Source organism: Anas acuta, chromosome 1, assembly GCF_963932015.1.
Source record: "Anas acuta chromosome 1, bAnaAcu1.1, whole genome shotgun sequence".
NCBI classification, from domain to species: Eukaryota; Metazoa; Chordata; class Aves; order Anseriformes; family Anatidae; genus Anas; species Anas acuta.
Window position 1 is genome coordinate 28125238 of NC_088979.1, and position 16214 is coordinate 28141451.

Below are 16214 nucleotides of genomic sequence, written 5' to 3' on the forward strand. Positions count from 1 at the left end.
TCCTTGAATCCTTTTTGATCTGGTCTCCTCAGAATGGCAAGGGCTCAAAGAAGAGCATGAGGGTTGACTAAGGTTATGAAATGACTTACATGGCTACACAGACCTGGGTTCTCCAGCCTGGAAAAGAGGTGGTATGATAGAGAACTCCAAAGTCCTGGCTCCATGGAGAAGGATTGACTACTCATTTGTCCCTTCCAGTACAAGAATGATGGGCCATAAGGGAACCAGGTTGAAAACAAATGTAAAGAAGTGATTCCTCAAGTGGCGAGTGGGCACAAACTTCATTGCCAAAAGACATTGTGGCTGCAACAATTTTACATGGGTTTAAAGGGAGAGTGGACAAGCACTTGAAAGGGTATCCACTATGGATTATTAAAAAAAAATAAATTAAAAAATAAAAATTCAGAGACACAGAAAATGCCCCTAGCTGAAAAAGGTCAGAAGCTGTGGAAACACTTCACAGCCTACTCACCTTTTCTCGTTCATCAACAGGTATCTCCTTGTGGCCACTGTTTTCTTTTCCTCTGGGGTATATGGTGAATGTGGTTCTCCCTTGCCACAATTCAGGCAGACAAGTGGCCTGGTTGGGGAGCAGTTGTAGGGTGAGCACACTTAAAGTGCTGGGAATAAGCCTCATTCAGAAATAAAATAAAATATAAAACCAACACCACAACTCAAAGGATATCCCCTGATACTTTGGGAGAATATAGGATTATAGTACAACGATCCAAACCAGTACAGCTGTTCTTAGGCTTGACATCCAGCCACAGCAGTTGACACTTAAATGGCAGAATTCACATGCCTGCTCTCAAAACTGCACCCTGAAAGCCTCTGCTGGTTATCCATGAATGTTTTACACGTCTGAAAGTTTTCTGAGCACCTGCAATTGCTCAGGAAACTTTCTCATTGCTTTTCTTATTAAGCTGCATTAATATCCATTATCCAGGAATTCCTCTGCTTAAATACTCCTGGGACTTATCCCCATGGGCTGTGCACAGCAGCAGAACACCCCCCCCCCAGCAGCTCCATGCTGGGGCAGCACTAGTAGCTTCCACACTGCTTTGTATAATGACGGAGAAAACTGGTAGCTTTTTGGGTGGTTTTACAGGAGAGATGTTAGTGAAGCCCCTGGCAAATGGGAATGTCTCACTTGTTTTGCTCTCGTGGGGCCCCACAGCCAGGTTCCAGCACTCACTTTTCCCAGAATGACAAGGCTACAAAACCATGATGCCTTCCGTGAGTACTTTACATGAGCCACTGGATCCTCTGCTAGCCCAGCTTGAACAGAATGGATACAGCATTTCCCCAAATAGCTTTTCATCTTACAGTGAGGCAACACCTGCAAGAGGTGAGTTAAAACCCATCCTCCACTATGGTGGGTAAGAGTAGGAGGTGCCCTAAAAACTTTTATTTTGGCAGGGAACTTTATAAAGCTGGATCCTTTATGGGTCTGGCCTGTGCCACAGTGGATCAGACTACACATCCTTCCTCTGCCCATAGTGAGTGCCAGCACTCTCCCAAGAAAAGTCAATATGTATGATGAAGGGACACCATGCAATTGCCTTCTTGCTAGAGACAAATTTCTTCCTAATCCTCATGAGTTACTGGTTGGATTTTGCCTTGAAACTAAAGGGCTCATAGCTTTTATAAATGTTTATTCTATCTCCACAACAGTCTGGAGTTCCCCTTAGCAACATTAAAATTAATACAAATAAATAAATAAATAAGGCATGATTAGGACAACCCAATCAAGTCCAAATTAGATCAACACATTCTGTGAACGTACGTGGCATATTTGCTGGCCACACATTTTCTCCTGAGCCTATGTGCTCCTTATGGTCCTGCTCTCCCATGGCCATCCCACTTGCAAAGAACAGCAGCAACCAGCAGCAATGCAGAACCCAACCATTCTTGGTAAATATCACTAAATCCGGCCAGGGACAAAGGCTTATGAACTCATGGTAACAGGATCATTAAAAATGATTATTAGTTTTAATTTCTGTTTGGAACTATAGGGTCTCAGCCTCCTGCTCCCCTCCTGCAGCCCCAATGCTCAACACGACTGCCAGCCCCATCCACTGCAGAGTGTCCCAAAGCTGTGTGACTGTACGCTCCACTGCTGTGTCTGGAAGGCTTCATCGTCCAAACACTGTCAGGAGGTGCCAACTCAAACAAGAGAGAGAGCAAGCAAGGCGCAGCTCAGGGAAATGGGCTTCTCTTCTCCCCCTGCACCGAAGGAAATGGAGCGGCACGTGGCACCGGCCCGATGGCCCCCCTTTCCCTAGAGAGGCACTGAGGCGGGACAGCTGCAGGTGCAGAAAATCCATGGAGCTCGAGTCTCCCCACAGATTTCCTATGCTCCTTCCAAAGTCACAATGTTTTAATTGATATTTCTTGTGAGAATTCAACAGGTGCAACATAAATCCCACGGATTGTGCTGAATCCCACAAAAACTTGACTTTCATTTTGAAAAGGGTCGGGGAGGGGAAGAGGAGTTTTCTTGCTCTTTCGGTTTTTAGCCTTGAGCTATATGAGACAGAAAAAATGCTGTATTTGCTCAAAGTGCTGCCAGATTAAAATAAGCAGCTATTCATCTTATTTTTCTGAAAGGATGGTTAACTCATTGAGAAAAACTCTTTGACTGTAAAAATACATTCGGTTATAGCAAAAGTATAATAGGGACAAACTTGGCTTCTCTTTATATGTATTAGAGTCGGGGGAAGCTTCTACATCCATCTCTGCCCCTTCAGATATACTCTGCAAAGCAGATGGGCCAGCTACAGTGTCAAGAAGAGAACCTCTGGATTTATGGATACACACCAGAACCCTGTTAAAAGCAGATAACAGACCCGTTCTGCCATAGTTTTAGTTATGAGGTGAGAGGTACTAGCGGTAATGAAGGTAGATGTCACAGCATATGATTTCTTTAACATTAAGTTGTGATATATCTCCTCTTGGTTTACTCTCTACTTGATGGATGGCTCAATATCTTCAAGGCTCCACATGGTACATAGATAAACAATGAAATGATAGGGAAGCAGATGTTGGAAATAAAGACAGACTTCCACTTCTCATTTTTGCAATTGTGCCTGTATAATGTTTCTCTAAAAGAATTCCTGATAAGGGCTTGTTGGAGGGTTTGGAGTTACTTTTTGTTTTTGTAGAACAAAACAAAACAAACACACCAAAAAAAAACCAACAGCTTTTTAAAATGTTAATCCACCTCAAAACGTTGTGATACTAAGAAAACCACATTTCTAGAATTTAGGAAGTGAGCAAACTGATAAACAACAGATCTGCCAGTTCTTCTTCATTCTCCTGTACCTTTCACAGGTACTTTCAGTTACCTTTAATTACTTTTACTTTTACCTCAATCACAGTCATTTGGTTTGACTGCCTGACACAGGTATCAGACTGATGTGAATCCAGCCCGACAGTCCCCTATAAGAAGGAACAGGGGTATACTAACTGACAGCTGTCTATTAACTGATGGGTGAAGTGTATGCCTTTAGGAAAGAAGCAAAATATCTTTTAAAATCAATGTTAATGCTACCATAAAACTGTTGGTAGTAGCAATATAATACACTAACAATGATAATAATGACAAAAAAACTTTCTTAGAATATATTGAAGGATCTTTAAGCCCTATCATACTAGTTTCACTTAACACTGTGATGCATGTGACTTTTAAAGTAGAAATAATATTAAACTAGGTAGAAGGGTTGGTCCTTCCAGTCTTTGTTATATTATCAAAGGCAAGAAATTGTTTTATTTTCCACATAGATTTTTAAGATTTTCACTGAGAATGAGAAGTTGAAATCTCAAAAATTTCTCTAAAATAAAATCTAAAACAAAACTAAACACCCGAAAACCAAAATATGAACCAAGCAAGAAACACTTACCTAACTCCTTTGTAGTGCCTTTTGTCTATACCTTGGCTTAAATGCAGACTAAAAATTAAATTGCTTTATTTTGACTTTCTAGAAACTTTTTCCTGATTTTTTTTTAAACAGAATATTGATGAAAATGGATATTTTTCAACATATAGTGTATGTTGATACATTAGGCTTTTTTGACAAAAAGACTATTTGAGAGAATTTCCTGCTTGATTCTAAGCAGTCTTTGCTCTCCTCTAAAAGCCTGAAGAACTCTAAAACATGGCTCTTTTACTGTACAGGTCCCCAAGCATGTCACTGCTAGAGTCAGCATCAATATCCTCAGCTCCCACACTGGAAGAGTGAGAGACAGGAGAGCCTCAGGACAAGCAACAAACAGGCCATGAAGTTGAAAAGAGAATTTTTTCCCGCTTGTTCTATGTTGGTGCTGTGATGTCTTCATTGTGTGACCAAAAAAATAGGTCTCCAAACTGATTTACTTTGTCTTTACACTTAATACAGGATTGATATATCTGGTTTTGTAAGAGAGGGGGACAGTAAAACCCTTCTCTGAGAAGCAGGAGTTGTGAGATGATCTGCTGAGGGACTTAGGTGATGTAAGGGGGTCCAGAGAGAGTGGGGTTGAGCACATCCCTCCTTATTTCCCCCCAACAAAACAGATTGATTTAAATTTATAAAGAACACAAAGCTGTGAGAATGCTACCTAAAGTTTAACTCAAGAGCAAATGGAAAGTTTAGATAAAAGTCTTTCAAGGAAAAATAATGATCAGAATTACAGTAGAAACAGTGAAACAGTTGCTATATGGATAAGGCAAAATATTTGACAAGGAAAACATCTCTGAGAAGAAAGCACAAGGGCAGAGCTATTATAGCCTCTGAGGCCTTTTCCCTCAGACTTCTTATCCTATAACATATTTCTAAAACACAACACCCACAACTGTTTTTCTTCATCTATCAAAGCATAAAATTGCCAATCCTTTGACCTAACTTAAATCAAGGAAGTAGCAATGTTAGGTTTAATTAAAAACAGCAAATATTTGTACAGCTGTCCCTGGTTTCACAGCACAGAAATAGGTTTAGCATCAAATCTTACAGTTTTAAACCCTCTGGGAACCATATACAAAAACATATAGGATCCTTCTGGCGGACTTGCCAAAGCCAGAAATGCCTTTTTTTGGAGTTATTTCAGGTGGGGCTCATTCAGCCTTCCCGTTTCCAACCCACTGTTTTCCTACTCGAGATTTTTTTCTTTTTTTCCCTGTGTGCCAAATGCAGCACTGTCAGGCTGACAGGTTTGGATGCATTTGATGCATTTAGGGGTTGTGAGTAATAATAGCAATAAAACCAAGATAGGCTGAAAAGTTTTGATGGAAACCATGTCTGGGCACTTCCAGTGGTCGGTGTCACTTGGAGGCACCTGGTGTGGGACGCAGGAGCCTCCACCAGATCCATGCTGATCATCCCCGAAGCCAGAAGGGGTTTGAAAGGAAATCTTTTCCTTCTGGCCCTTGCTCCCCTTTTAAATTCCTCGTTGAAGCACACTGTAAAATCCTTCAGCACCCAGCTTTATAACGCTGCCCTCAGAGGGCAGAGGCCGCTCCTTGAACGGGCCAGGCCAGCGGGGAGATTTACGCCACGCCCCGCTCTTCACCCGGCCAGGGATGCGCAAACCTCCCCCAAAACTGCCAAAATGAGCCTAGGGTGGGACAGGGCAAGTGGCCACCCACTGCGGGGTGAGAGATAAGGAGGAGGGAAGGGGACTAGCAGGGTTTAAAAGGTTGCAGCCAGGCCTGGAGCTAGGAAGGGAAGCTGATGGCTGGCCCAGCTGCTCTGCTCGAGTCCCTTGAGCACCAGGCAGGGGCTCTCCACACCCTCCGGCTGGTGTGTGGAGGCAGGGAGGCTGCCACAGCCTCACATCTTCCCCTCAGTCCGCCACAACCTTCCCTGCCCCAAACCAGCAGTGCCGGCAGTCCTGGCCCAGCTCAGTATAGCCCAGGAGGGGAGATGGAGGTAGCCAGCCTTGAGCAGGCTTGGGAGCTGGAAGAAGAGAGAAAAGCCCTGGGGAAAACTCCTGAGGAAGATGAAGAGAGTGGAGACCTAACTCCCCTCAGCCCAGGTGAGCCCAGGCCACACAGACTGTCCCAGCCAGGGCTGGTGAGGAATGAGACCCTTCGAGAGATGGCTCTGCGCAGCAAGCTGTCCCGAGTAGTTGATGCGACCTCGCGGCTCATAGAAGTAGAGCAGACCCTCTTGCTCCCTCTCATACAGCAGCATCCTTTTCCTCTCCATCCAAAAGTAAGTAAAGGAGACACAGAAGAAATCTTTTTTTTTTTTTTTCCTCTCTTTTTTTTTCTCGAAGATTTTTTTTTCTTTTTTTCAGAAAGGCTGTTGACTGCACTGATAATTGCATGCACTGGGTCTTGCCATGTGGACTGGAAGAGTTTCATGCCAATTAATTTTCATTTAAGCCTATAGCCTTCAATACAGTCAAAAAAACTACTGATTGTTCAGTATAATTGCATCATGGGGGTTCAAACCACTTCTTATCAGAATGAAGCTTTGCTCACATGCTGAGTAGCCTGGAAAGATTGCTTAGAGCTTTTTCAAAAGCTGGTTTTGACCTCTTTCCTAAAAGAGCCAAAAAACAACACCACAAGATTCAGCGATGACCAGTAACCTGCAAGGGAAACACGACCAACCAGCAAAGCTCATGGCTGTTCCATAATGATACACCATACATCCAGCATGTGAGACCCAATGAACATTTACCTGAAAAAAATCCACAGTTTTCTGAAAAATGCAATAATTATGTGTATTCACCCAGGAGGAAATTCAAGAAAAAGCCTAGATATGAGCTTGCAAGTGATGGGTTTAAGGGTTAGTTAAGGAGTCTGATGTGTCTGATTTCAAGTCAAATTACTTTGGCATTGCCCCAAAACTCTTGCCTTTGGATGAATCTTGCACGTACCATGTAGAACAAGATGGCAGCTCTTAGCCAATTTTTGCTAGCAGAGGTGCATTCCACAGAAACCCCATTAGTAGTTGGCACCAATTGCTGGGCCAGTTAAGCTACAGATAAATCTGATCTTTTATGTTAACCTTTCCAGCACAGACCAGCACAGTGTGGAAAGCTGGGGGGAGAGGTAGGGAAGCAACAAAGAATTAGCTAAAAAGTCTTATCTGGTGGATAAATATTTGTGAATAAAACTTTGCTATGGCTTCTCAGTTTCTGTGATGAATTTGAGATATTGCCAGACACTGTTTCCACAAGTGCTTGATCAATGTGCAGAGTCTGACTGGCTTTGTTGAAAAGCCAGTTTTGTTGTGAAAAATCAAATCCAAGCTATCTCAAGATACAATTCACTATTCAGCCACCAAGAATCAGAAGCAACCTTTGAAAATGTGGGTCCAAATCACCTAGAGGTGGAAGGTGTGATATTGGAAGCTGTAATATGAGTGTGTTAAAAATTGGCTAAAACTGTTAGATAACCCTCTTCAGAAATGAGGGTACAATAATAGGCTGGACTTCTGTAAAACCAATTTTCCAGTAAGACTTCTTCATTACTTGTAATTTAAAATAAACAAGACTAATGGCATTTATTTTTGTACAAACAAATGCTGGATTTATAAAATACAGCCATCTCAATGCAGATTTTATTTTCTTCCTCTTCTTTCCTAGAATTACTTTAATATTACTTTTGTAAAAGTATGTGTTTAGATACCACTGGGAATACAGTTTACTTTGGATTCTGGTTTTCCTATTCCATTCGAAGTTAAGTTAATTTATACTTTTTTCACTGAAAACCCATTATCATGACCCATTGAGCTCCAGGACTTTTTCCCCTTCCCTTTTACAATAAGGTTACATCAATTTTGCGCTAGGTTTACGCAGACTCTGCATTATGGATAACTGACCCCTTAACTGCGAGTAGTTTCACTGCTGCAGATTTGATTTTGAAGCAAATTGGATTTCAAGGGATCCATTTATATTATAACCTCTTCATAAATTCAGATGAACAAGCCTTTAAAAATAAGCTCTTAGCCAATGAGTTGGCCAAAATCCCTTCAACATGGAAGCCCATGGTAACATATCCTTCCAGTCACTGTTTTTAGAAGGAAAACTCTGGTTTTATGGCTCAGAGATAATCATGCATGCTAATAGTCAGTATCTGGTACTTCTTGTTTCTTGATATATTTGTGCCTCTTTCTGGGCCTTCTTGACTGTCCTGACTTTACTGATCAGTTTACAGTATTGATATTGGTTTATCAACTGAACTGGTTAAAAAAATCATCCTATACAACCTATACAATGGCCCCAAAATAGATAGACATAGCTTTGAAGGAAAAGAAGAATTAAGGAACTGGAGGAACAACACTTAAATTGCCCATTGCCTGAAAGTACTGGAAATATGTTCTGCTGTGTCCCAGTACATGTTAGACAGCATTGGTCCTTAGCAATTAAAAGGTGGGCATTAATTTCTAATGAAAAGTGACACCTTTGCAAGAATTTGGAGCAAATCCTTTGCTAGTGACAGCAAGCATGTCATTACTGATTTTGCATGCAGCACAACCACGAAGGGGCTGCTTAGCCATGCTGTCTGCATGAAGATGGGAGGGCGAGAGGCCCCTTTCCCCCTGCCTTGGGACACTGACGACCGCATCGCCCTGCTGCCTGACCAGCTGTTTACTGGCATCAGCACCCACAAGAAACTCCTCGTGCCTTCTGCCTCCACAAAAGCTCCCTGTAATAACGTCCGCGCTTTCTCTCTTCCGTAATTACACACTGCCAAGGCGAACAGAACGGCCTTTTTTAACGCAGGGAGAGATTCGGTATTTTAAGCAGCAATTTGAGTGCATTTGAAAAGGAAAAATAAAAGGTAGAAAAGCTTCCCGAAATAGCAGCGTGTGGCTTGCCCTGGCTGTGCTCAGGTGCAGCTATGCATTACTCCAGCTTTTTGATAACATCCTGTCTCCTTCACTGGAGTTACCAAGGGGTCGCTCGAATGGTACTAAATCAGAAATGTGTAGCGGGTTGGACTGGGCCAATCTTGATGGCAGCCAGCAGGGAGTGGAATATAAATCATACTAAGAAGTTAAAATAGCCGTCCCGTTTGCAAAACAGTCATGGTATTTTCTTTAAAGGGGAAAAGAAAATACTGTCCTTTAGAGGTGCCAGATTGGCAGGGCAGGATAATAAAAAAACTTCTGACTGTGCAAGTTTCTCCTGCCCCTGTGCTGCGGTGCTGCTGCTCTGCTGGCTGTGGAAGAAGGAGAAGGTCAGGTTGGCAGGCTCTGCATCAGCAGACCTGCACATTACCATAATCCCCTTGCCCTAAATCTTCCATTGGGGTGAAACAGTGCAGCTGCTGTGAAGTCAGCCCAGTGGCACTTGTACTGGGAGCAAGTTGCTTTGCTGGGACTTGAGCAGTGGCATGAAGCAGCCCTGCTGAGCTTCCCTCAAGCTTTTCCTGCTGTATTGAGACCCGTACCTGGGGAGCAATAGAGAAAAAAAAACAAGTTCAGTGCTGACCAAAAAACAGCACAGCATCAGACATTGCTGTGTCTGGCCACAGGTGGACCCAGAGGTATCGTGCTCCCTGGCAGAGCAGCCAGCAAAGTCTGGTGCAGCCAGGCATCTCTGCACAGCATGAGCACAGGGCTCTTCACCTAGGGGATCACTTTTTGGGGAAGAAACAGAGAGGGGATGGCTGTTAATACATGACATATCTAATGGTACTTAATAAGCTTGTTTTCTGCTTGCTGATTTCCTGACACAAATCGGAGATCAGTTCTCAGTGACTCGTTCTTCCTTATGCAAGAGATCTGAAGACTGATTCATAAATAATGGCTTAGGGGTGACGGAAATGAGATAAATTGCTTTCATTAGAATTCGCATAAAACAGCAGCAAAATCCTCGCTTGCCACCACGGATTGAACAAATGTGCCAGCCTGCACGTTTTTCATTTTGCAGTCACTGATATTATGAAGTTGTTTCTGGACCTAATAGCTTTGAGCATTCATTTTTAAAAGTAATTAATATGAAGGCTGATCCTGGAAAAAATTGCCTCACCCTCCATAAAGTTATTTGCAAGCTGTAGGCATTAATACTCGTTTGTGTGGATATTATTTTTTTTTTTTAAATGCTGACAAATGAACAATCTGAAGTTTTTCAAGTGAGGAATTGCCTCCAAGATCTTTCTGGAAGCTCGGAGGAAATATGCCTAGGCCGTTCCATTTTATTAATACGATAGTGCTGCACTCTGCATGCATCTGCACCTGCTGTGTTAGAGAGAGGCTTTACAACAGCAAACCGCAGAATGAACTACACTAGGGGCCTGGGGGATTATTTTTTCTACAGAAATAGTAACTTTATGAGAAATTATTAACGACTCCACCATTTTTTGGTGGTGCATGTCTTAGGAGAAATCTTCCAACTGTAACTGTTTTAGAAAACGGGGGGCGAGAGGTGGGTACTGACATGAGGTGGGGTTCATCAGTCCCTCAGAGGCTTCCCTGCAACTTATCTGAGAAGCTCAAGCTGTGTTCCCTTCAGAGTCATCACAGAGAAGGAGGCACTTCCAATTTCATTTCATCCCAAAACAGGCATCTGAGGTCAGATAAACCATTCCTGTCTCTCCCCATTGACCGCATACAGAGTCTCCAGGAAGAAAGAAGCTCAGGCTCAGACTTTTTACCCAAGGGACACCACAGAAATCACTTTTTAAATGAGAATTTTATTCCAGGATTTGAGCCATCCTGATAAATTATTCTGGAAAAATAGTGGGGGTGAAGGCAGCGAGTTACCAGGGATGGACATTAGGAGCTCTGGCACTCCAGTCCCAGCTCCCAAATTTTGGCCTGCCGACTGCGGAGAGCATCCAGCACCTGGAGCAGGGCACCACCGCTGCCACTCTGTCCTCAGTGGAAATTTTGTCTACCAGGGTGCACGGAGATTAAGCAAAAATGTTGAGGGTTGGCAGCCGGCCAGGGTCTAAAATTTGAGCAAGCTGAAGAAAAAGGCAGCTGTCTGTTAGAGCCAGCTGTAGGAGTCTGTTTGATGGGTCAGGTTGGCGTTTCAGAATAAAGTAAAAGATGGAAACAAGCAGTTTGTATCTTCTGTAAAGGAGCCTTTATAAGAGCGGCCTCTTCATAAACCTGAAGCAAGGTGGTGGATAGGATCAATTTTACGTTACAGTTCGAAAATAAAAGTTGGGCCATCAGAAACATCCTGAAACTTCAGCCTACCACTGAGTGACAACTGCATGAAACAGACCCAGAGCAGTGGAAAATTTTAAGCCGTAAATTAGAGAGCCTTGAAACCAGTAGGCCCTGCTGTTTTTATTCTGGGGGAGGTTCTTTATTAACTCATCTGTCTAAACATATGGATCTTGACAAACGAAAGCTGCAGGGAGGATCCGCTCCTGTCCTGCAATTGAAAACACTTAAAATCAAATCACTGCAGATATTCCTGTTAGCATCTCCTAAATGGCTAAATACCACACGAACCGCTGCTCTCTATCAGTTCAGCTCACAAGGGCCCTGTTTCCTGAAGTTAAAACGGAAAGAATTTTTAGTCTGAAACTTTTGCTTCAGTTAGTTACAGCCCGCTTTCACTGAAAGGAGAGAGATAAGTCAAGTTTTTATTCTCTGTCATGTATCCTAAAGCTCCCATGTGCTGGACACCTGCGAAAGCTTGCAAAGCTAGCTTGTTTACTTAGCGCAATTTATTTGACCTTTTAATATATTTGAGTAAGGATTTTATACCTAAGGCAACTTTACAGAACAGATTTGAAAGGTGACCTTCAAAGGAAACATCAAAATCTTTCTGAAAAAGGAAACTTTGGAAATATATGTGAAAAGGGCTGCTTTTTTTTTCAGCTAACCTCCTGACTCAGGACTCCCTGGCTTTTCAGCACAGGGGCGTACCAGAACGATGAGTTCACCTTGCCCACAGCAGACCCACAAGTGCCGTGGTACAATACCTAAGGGCCCAAGAATGGTGTTGGATGGCTAGTTTAGATATTTCCATGCTGAATACCTTCTGTTTGGTGCCATGCGGCACTGTTTTCAATGCTAACCCACATTATCATCCTCCAACTGCAAACCCTTTTTGCTGTTACCATTATGAAGCTGGGATTGTCTAGGTGAAATGGAGTTCCACTTTCAAAGAAACTGGTTTCTTTGTTTCTTTTAATAACAAAGGTAAGACCCACAATTAGTCTAAACCTGCAGGATTTTAAGAAAAACATTAAAACTCAATTTCCTCTCAGATAAAAGCACAGGCTGCTACTAACTATAAGAGTAAAAATGTCAAGTAAAGGGGGTAAGAGGTGTCACTTGCTATGGGAGAAGGTTACCTTGTCCCCTACAGTTTGTCCGGACACTTTCATTGTGCACGGGACTTTGTGAAAGCACAGGTTGTGCTTGAGGACACATTTGCACATCCATCTTAGGCTGACAGAGGCTGATCCTGCTGCCAGAAGATGTTTCATCCTCTTTGCCTCCAAATGTTCATTCCCACCGTTGAGCTGCTCCTCTCTTCATGCTGACACAGTCCTTTCATAGATTAAACCAGGCTGAGGAACCACTGTGAGTTCAAACTCTGCTTTTACCACCTGCTCCTACCCTTTTTAGGCAGGGGTAGGAGCGGATGGGTGTAGGGAGAGATCATTTTTTTTTTTAGCAGATGTGTGGAGTAGTTGTACACCAACTCATAAACCTGCATTGGCCCTGCTCAATGGCAGGCAAAAGGTTGTCCCTGCCATACAAGGTCCTATAGCCAGCAGCACTACAGGTCCTTCAGGGGAAAACAGCTCCACTTAGATTTGTTCCAAATCACAGCAGGAAGGGCTTTCCATGAGCTGCAGAGTATGACGTTCATTGGAATGGGTGAAGGAATGCATTTGCCCCAGGCAGTGCAGGTGTTCGAGCAGCACTTCTCACACCCCGCTACATCAGAGGGACTGGAAAGCCTTCTTGTTTCATCGTGGTGTGCAACTGGCAGGGCTTTTGGGGTCGCCTGCCCCCATGGGGATGCCAGCCACGTCTCAGATGAGGGACACCACACAGAAGCAGTGCTTCAGTGAGAGCTGCTATCACAAAATGCCCTTGGGAACAACTGGGGGCTCTCCAGAGACATCTGGGTATTACAGCTTCCTGAGGTCCTACCCTTGCCTGTCAGGTTACGGGGAGCTGAATTGCTGAGGACAGCTACTAAAGCTCTGTCTGGTAGAAACAGAACTAAAAAAAAATTTAATTGCTGACGCCTGGGGAAGACAAATGACCCTTAAAAGTGAGTAGGTGAAACTGCTACCCAAGGCTTCCTGCCAAGAGAGTTTGCAGCAGCATTTAATGGTTACACTACATGTATCTCAAAACTAAAGATGTTTCACACTAAATCAGAGATGAACATTCATGGTTGGGAGGTTTCTGCCTAGAAAATCATGCCTAGAAAGCTTGGGGGAGCATTATTTTTCACTCACTTCTTTTTGGTTTTGCTTTCAGGATAGCATTGAGTTTAGAAACATCTGTAGTCGCATGGCTTTACAAAGAGAGGGACAGCAATTTGAGAAGGATCTGCATGAAGCACACCAGTGTTTGAAGACCATCGTCGAGAAACTCATTTGGTCACTGGCAGTTTTCCCCTCGGAACCTTATATCCCAGTCCGATCTGCTCTGAGACAAATCCTGCAAAATCTCCTGGCAGTGTGAAGCAGCAGGCTGTTTGGCCAAGGAGCAAGTGATGCATGTGAGCTGTAACGGTCCCATAAAAATAACAGATAACTTGAAAGGTGAATCCTGGAGATCTCACCGTAGCAAGAGTTCCTGCTGACTTCACTTCAGTGGAGGCTTCCCAGTGGAGATGATGTTCCTGCAAAGTACTGAATAGCCTTCTTATATCAAAACTCACACCAAAGTCATATAAATGGGAGCTGGGAACATCTCCAGAAGTTGCTCTGGAGGAACAGGAATGCGTTCTTAAATAATAAGGTCTCAAAATGAAGACCGAAAGGTAGAGGCTGAAATGACAACCATTAGAAAACTCTATTTTCATCACAGCTCAGGAGAATGTTTTTCCAAGTAATTATTTATGGAGTAGACACCTTGTAGAGACAGAGAAAATATAGGGTGTAAGTACGGACCCTTTCACGAGAAGGTATACGGCCTGCTAACACTGCAAGTAAAGACAGCCTGCTAAATCTTTATTGCATTTTACCACAGAAAGCCAACAAATCAATGGAAAGGTGAAGGTGCGGTATCTTCCACTGAGAAAAGAAAAAGAAAAAAAAGAAGAAAAAATATGTGGGACCTATGGGATCAATTGCTTTAAAGCCATAAAAGGTCTTGGTAGATGATCCAGTGGAGGTGAATGGAAAGCAAAGCAAAAGAGGCATTAACACGGTGAAGCAAAGGTATTTATAAACTGAGGTGAAACATTTGTGAAGATTGCTTTGCAGAGCTTTCTCAGCCCCTGTGACTGTGTAGCAGACAGCATAAAATTCTGCTCTCCTACTGCCAAATCAGGAGGGTTTATGAAGTCACTTACTGCTGTCAAACAGCTGCAGCTGTAATGCTGAAAAGAGGCATTCCCCCCTCTTTTTGCAATAAGATTTAATGTCTGTGTGATTGCTGAGCAGGAATAACGGCTTGTAAAACTTTTTTTTTTCTTTTTTTTTTCTTTTTTCTTTTTTTTTCAAAGGGGTAAATTAAGCTCCTTTTAACTGTGATTTGGGTAGTAGTAGGTGAGGGAATTTTGTAGACTAAGAGATAGAAAAGTATCTCTTTCCATTGGCTAGAGGAGTGAATTTCCACGTGTGATTTTTTCTTTCTTTCTTTCTCTCTCTCTCTTTTTTTTTTTTTAAATGTGTGATCATGAACATCATCAGCTGAATACTTTCCGAGTGTGGTTCCATACTCTGATTGATTTGCCATATTTTATGTTCACACTTTAAATGTTACACTGGTGTCATTCTCACAGCTATAATTAAGGCTACCTCAAAACACTTATTCACTGGCTCTTAGTGCGAATGCAGACAACTGCCCCAGGTTGAAATTTTGGGGGATGTTGCAGCTCAGAATTCATTTAGACATGGGAAGAAAAACCATGAAGGTTGGGTCAGAACCATGTATCTACTTTTTTTTCTTTTTTTTTCTTTTTAATGTGACTCCCTCCCTCAAGGGAACTGGGGAAAAGAGCTCTGTTGGCAGCAAAATATGGTGGTGTTTGCCGAAATGTCGTGATCTCCAGGGCAACTCTGAGCCCAACAGCAGGCAGCAAACAAACCAAGGGGCTCTGGGCTGGGTTTGCACAATGGTGTTACACGCATCCCTGCATTGGTATCTGCTGACGCTGGCATGACCCTTCACAGCAAAGGGACAGAGGCCTGAAGTCCTGTGAAATGAGCTTTTTGGCCATTTTTGGTTAGGAGTTGAAACCTGGGTGAAAGCAACTTCATCCCTGAGGTGCCCCTGCTCTATGCTCTGCAGAGGGATGCCTTCACCCTCCTTTGGTGTGACAACCACCCTCTGGATCCCTGACCCACCAGCAGTGGCTTCAAGGAGCTGTTTCTTCATTTCCCACCATTTAGGCAAGTCTCTCTCTGTCTTTCTGCAGTTGTTTCTACCAGCGTGACTCAATCTGCTCTCATGCACCAGCCCCGTATTACAGTGTTTGCGTCCCTTCAGCAGGGCATTAGCCCCAAACGCAAACATTTTTATCTCCAGCATCATTAAAAAATCATTTAAAAGAAAATCTTCCCCAAGGGTTCTCTACAGTCTTCATTTCTATCCACTCCAGAGCACCACAGCCCTGGTCTGAGGACAATCAATAGCAAAATCCCATTGACTTTAGCAGGACCAGAATTAGAGCTATGCAAGGTCAAATCTCACATCATCAGCACTGCTAACGGGGTTGGCATGGGGAAGGTTCTGAATAATAATAAAAAAAGGACGATTTCAACTCCCTTTGCCCAGTCACATGCATGCGCGCACAAAATTAATGACCGAGTACAGAGGAATGAAAACATTTGGCAGGTAATTTTCCCTTCAAGCTTCTAAGAAACTAGCAAGTGCTACATATTAAAAGCACATTACACCTAAAAAAAATACTCCGGCCACAGTTCCACCAAATTGGACAGGTTCCCTTCTGGATGGCTCTAGGCCTGTAGAGATCCCTAGCAGGTAAGAAACACAAGACCCAGAGACTTGGGGGAAATTTAGGCCTTCTGAATATGACTCTCCGTGTTATTTTACAAGAATTACTGTTTATGCTGAAAATTTCCAGAACTCTTTCTTTCCCAAACATTCCCACTTAAAATG

At 43.0% G+C, this 16214-nt stretch overlaps 1 protein-coding gene across 1 annotated transcript; it reads left to right on the forward strand.

Annotated features, from left to right (window-relative positions):
• The first annotated feature begins 5708 nt into the window (after positions 1–5708).
• On the forward strand, positions 5709–14535 carry DLEU7 (deleted in lymphocytic leukemia 7). Its single transcript, XM_068670356.1, has 2 exons — positions 5709–6191; positions 13401–14535. Exons 1-2 carry the CDS (start codon positions 5709–5711, stop codon positions 13605–13607), a joined length of 690 nt encoding a protein of 229 aa, XP_068526457.1. The 3' UTR covers positions 13608–14535.
• Positions 14536–16214: the final 1679 nt, after the last annotated feature.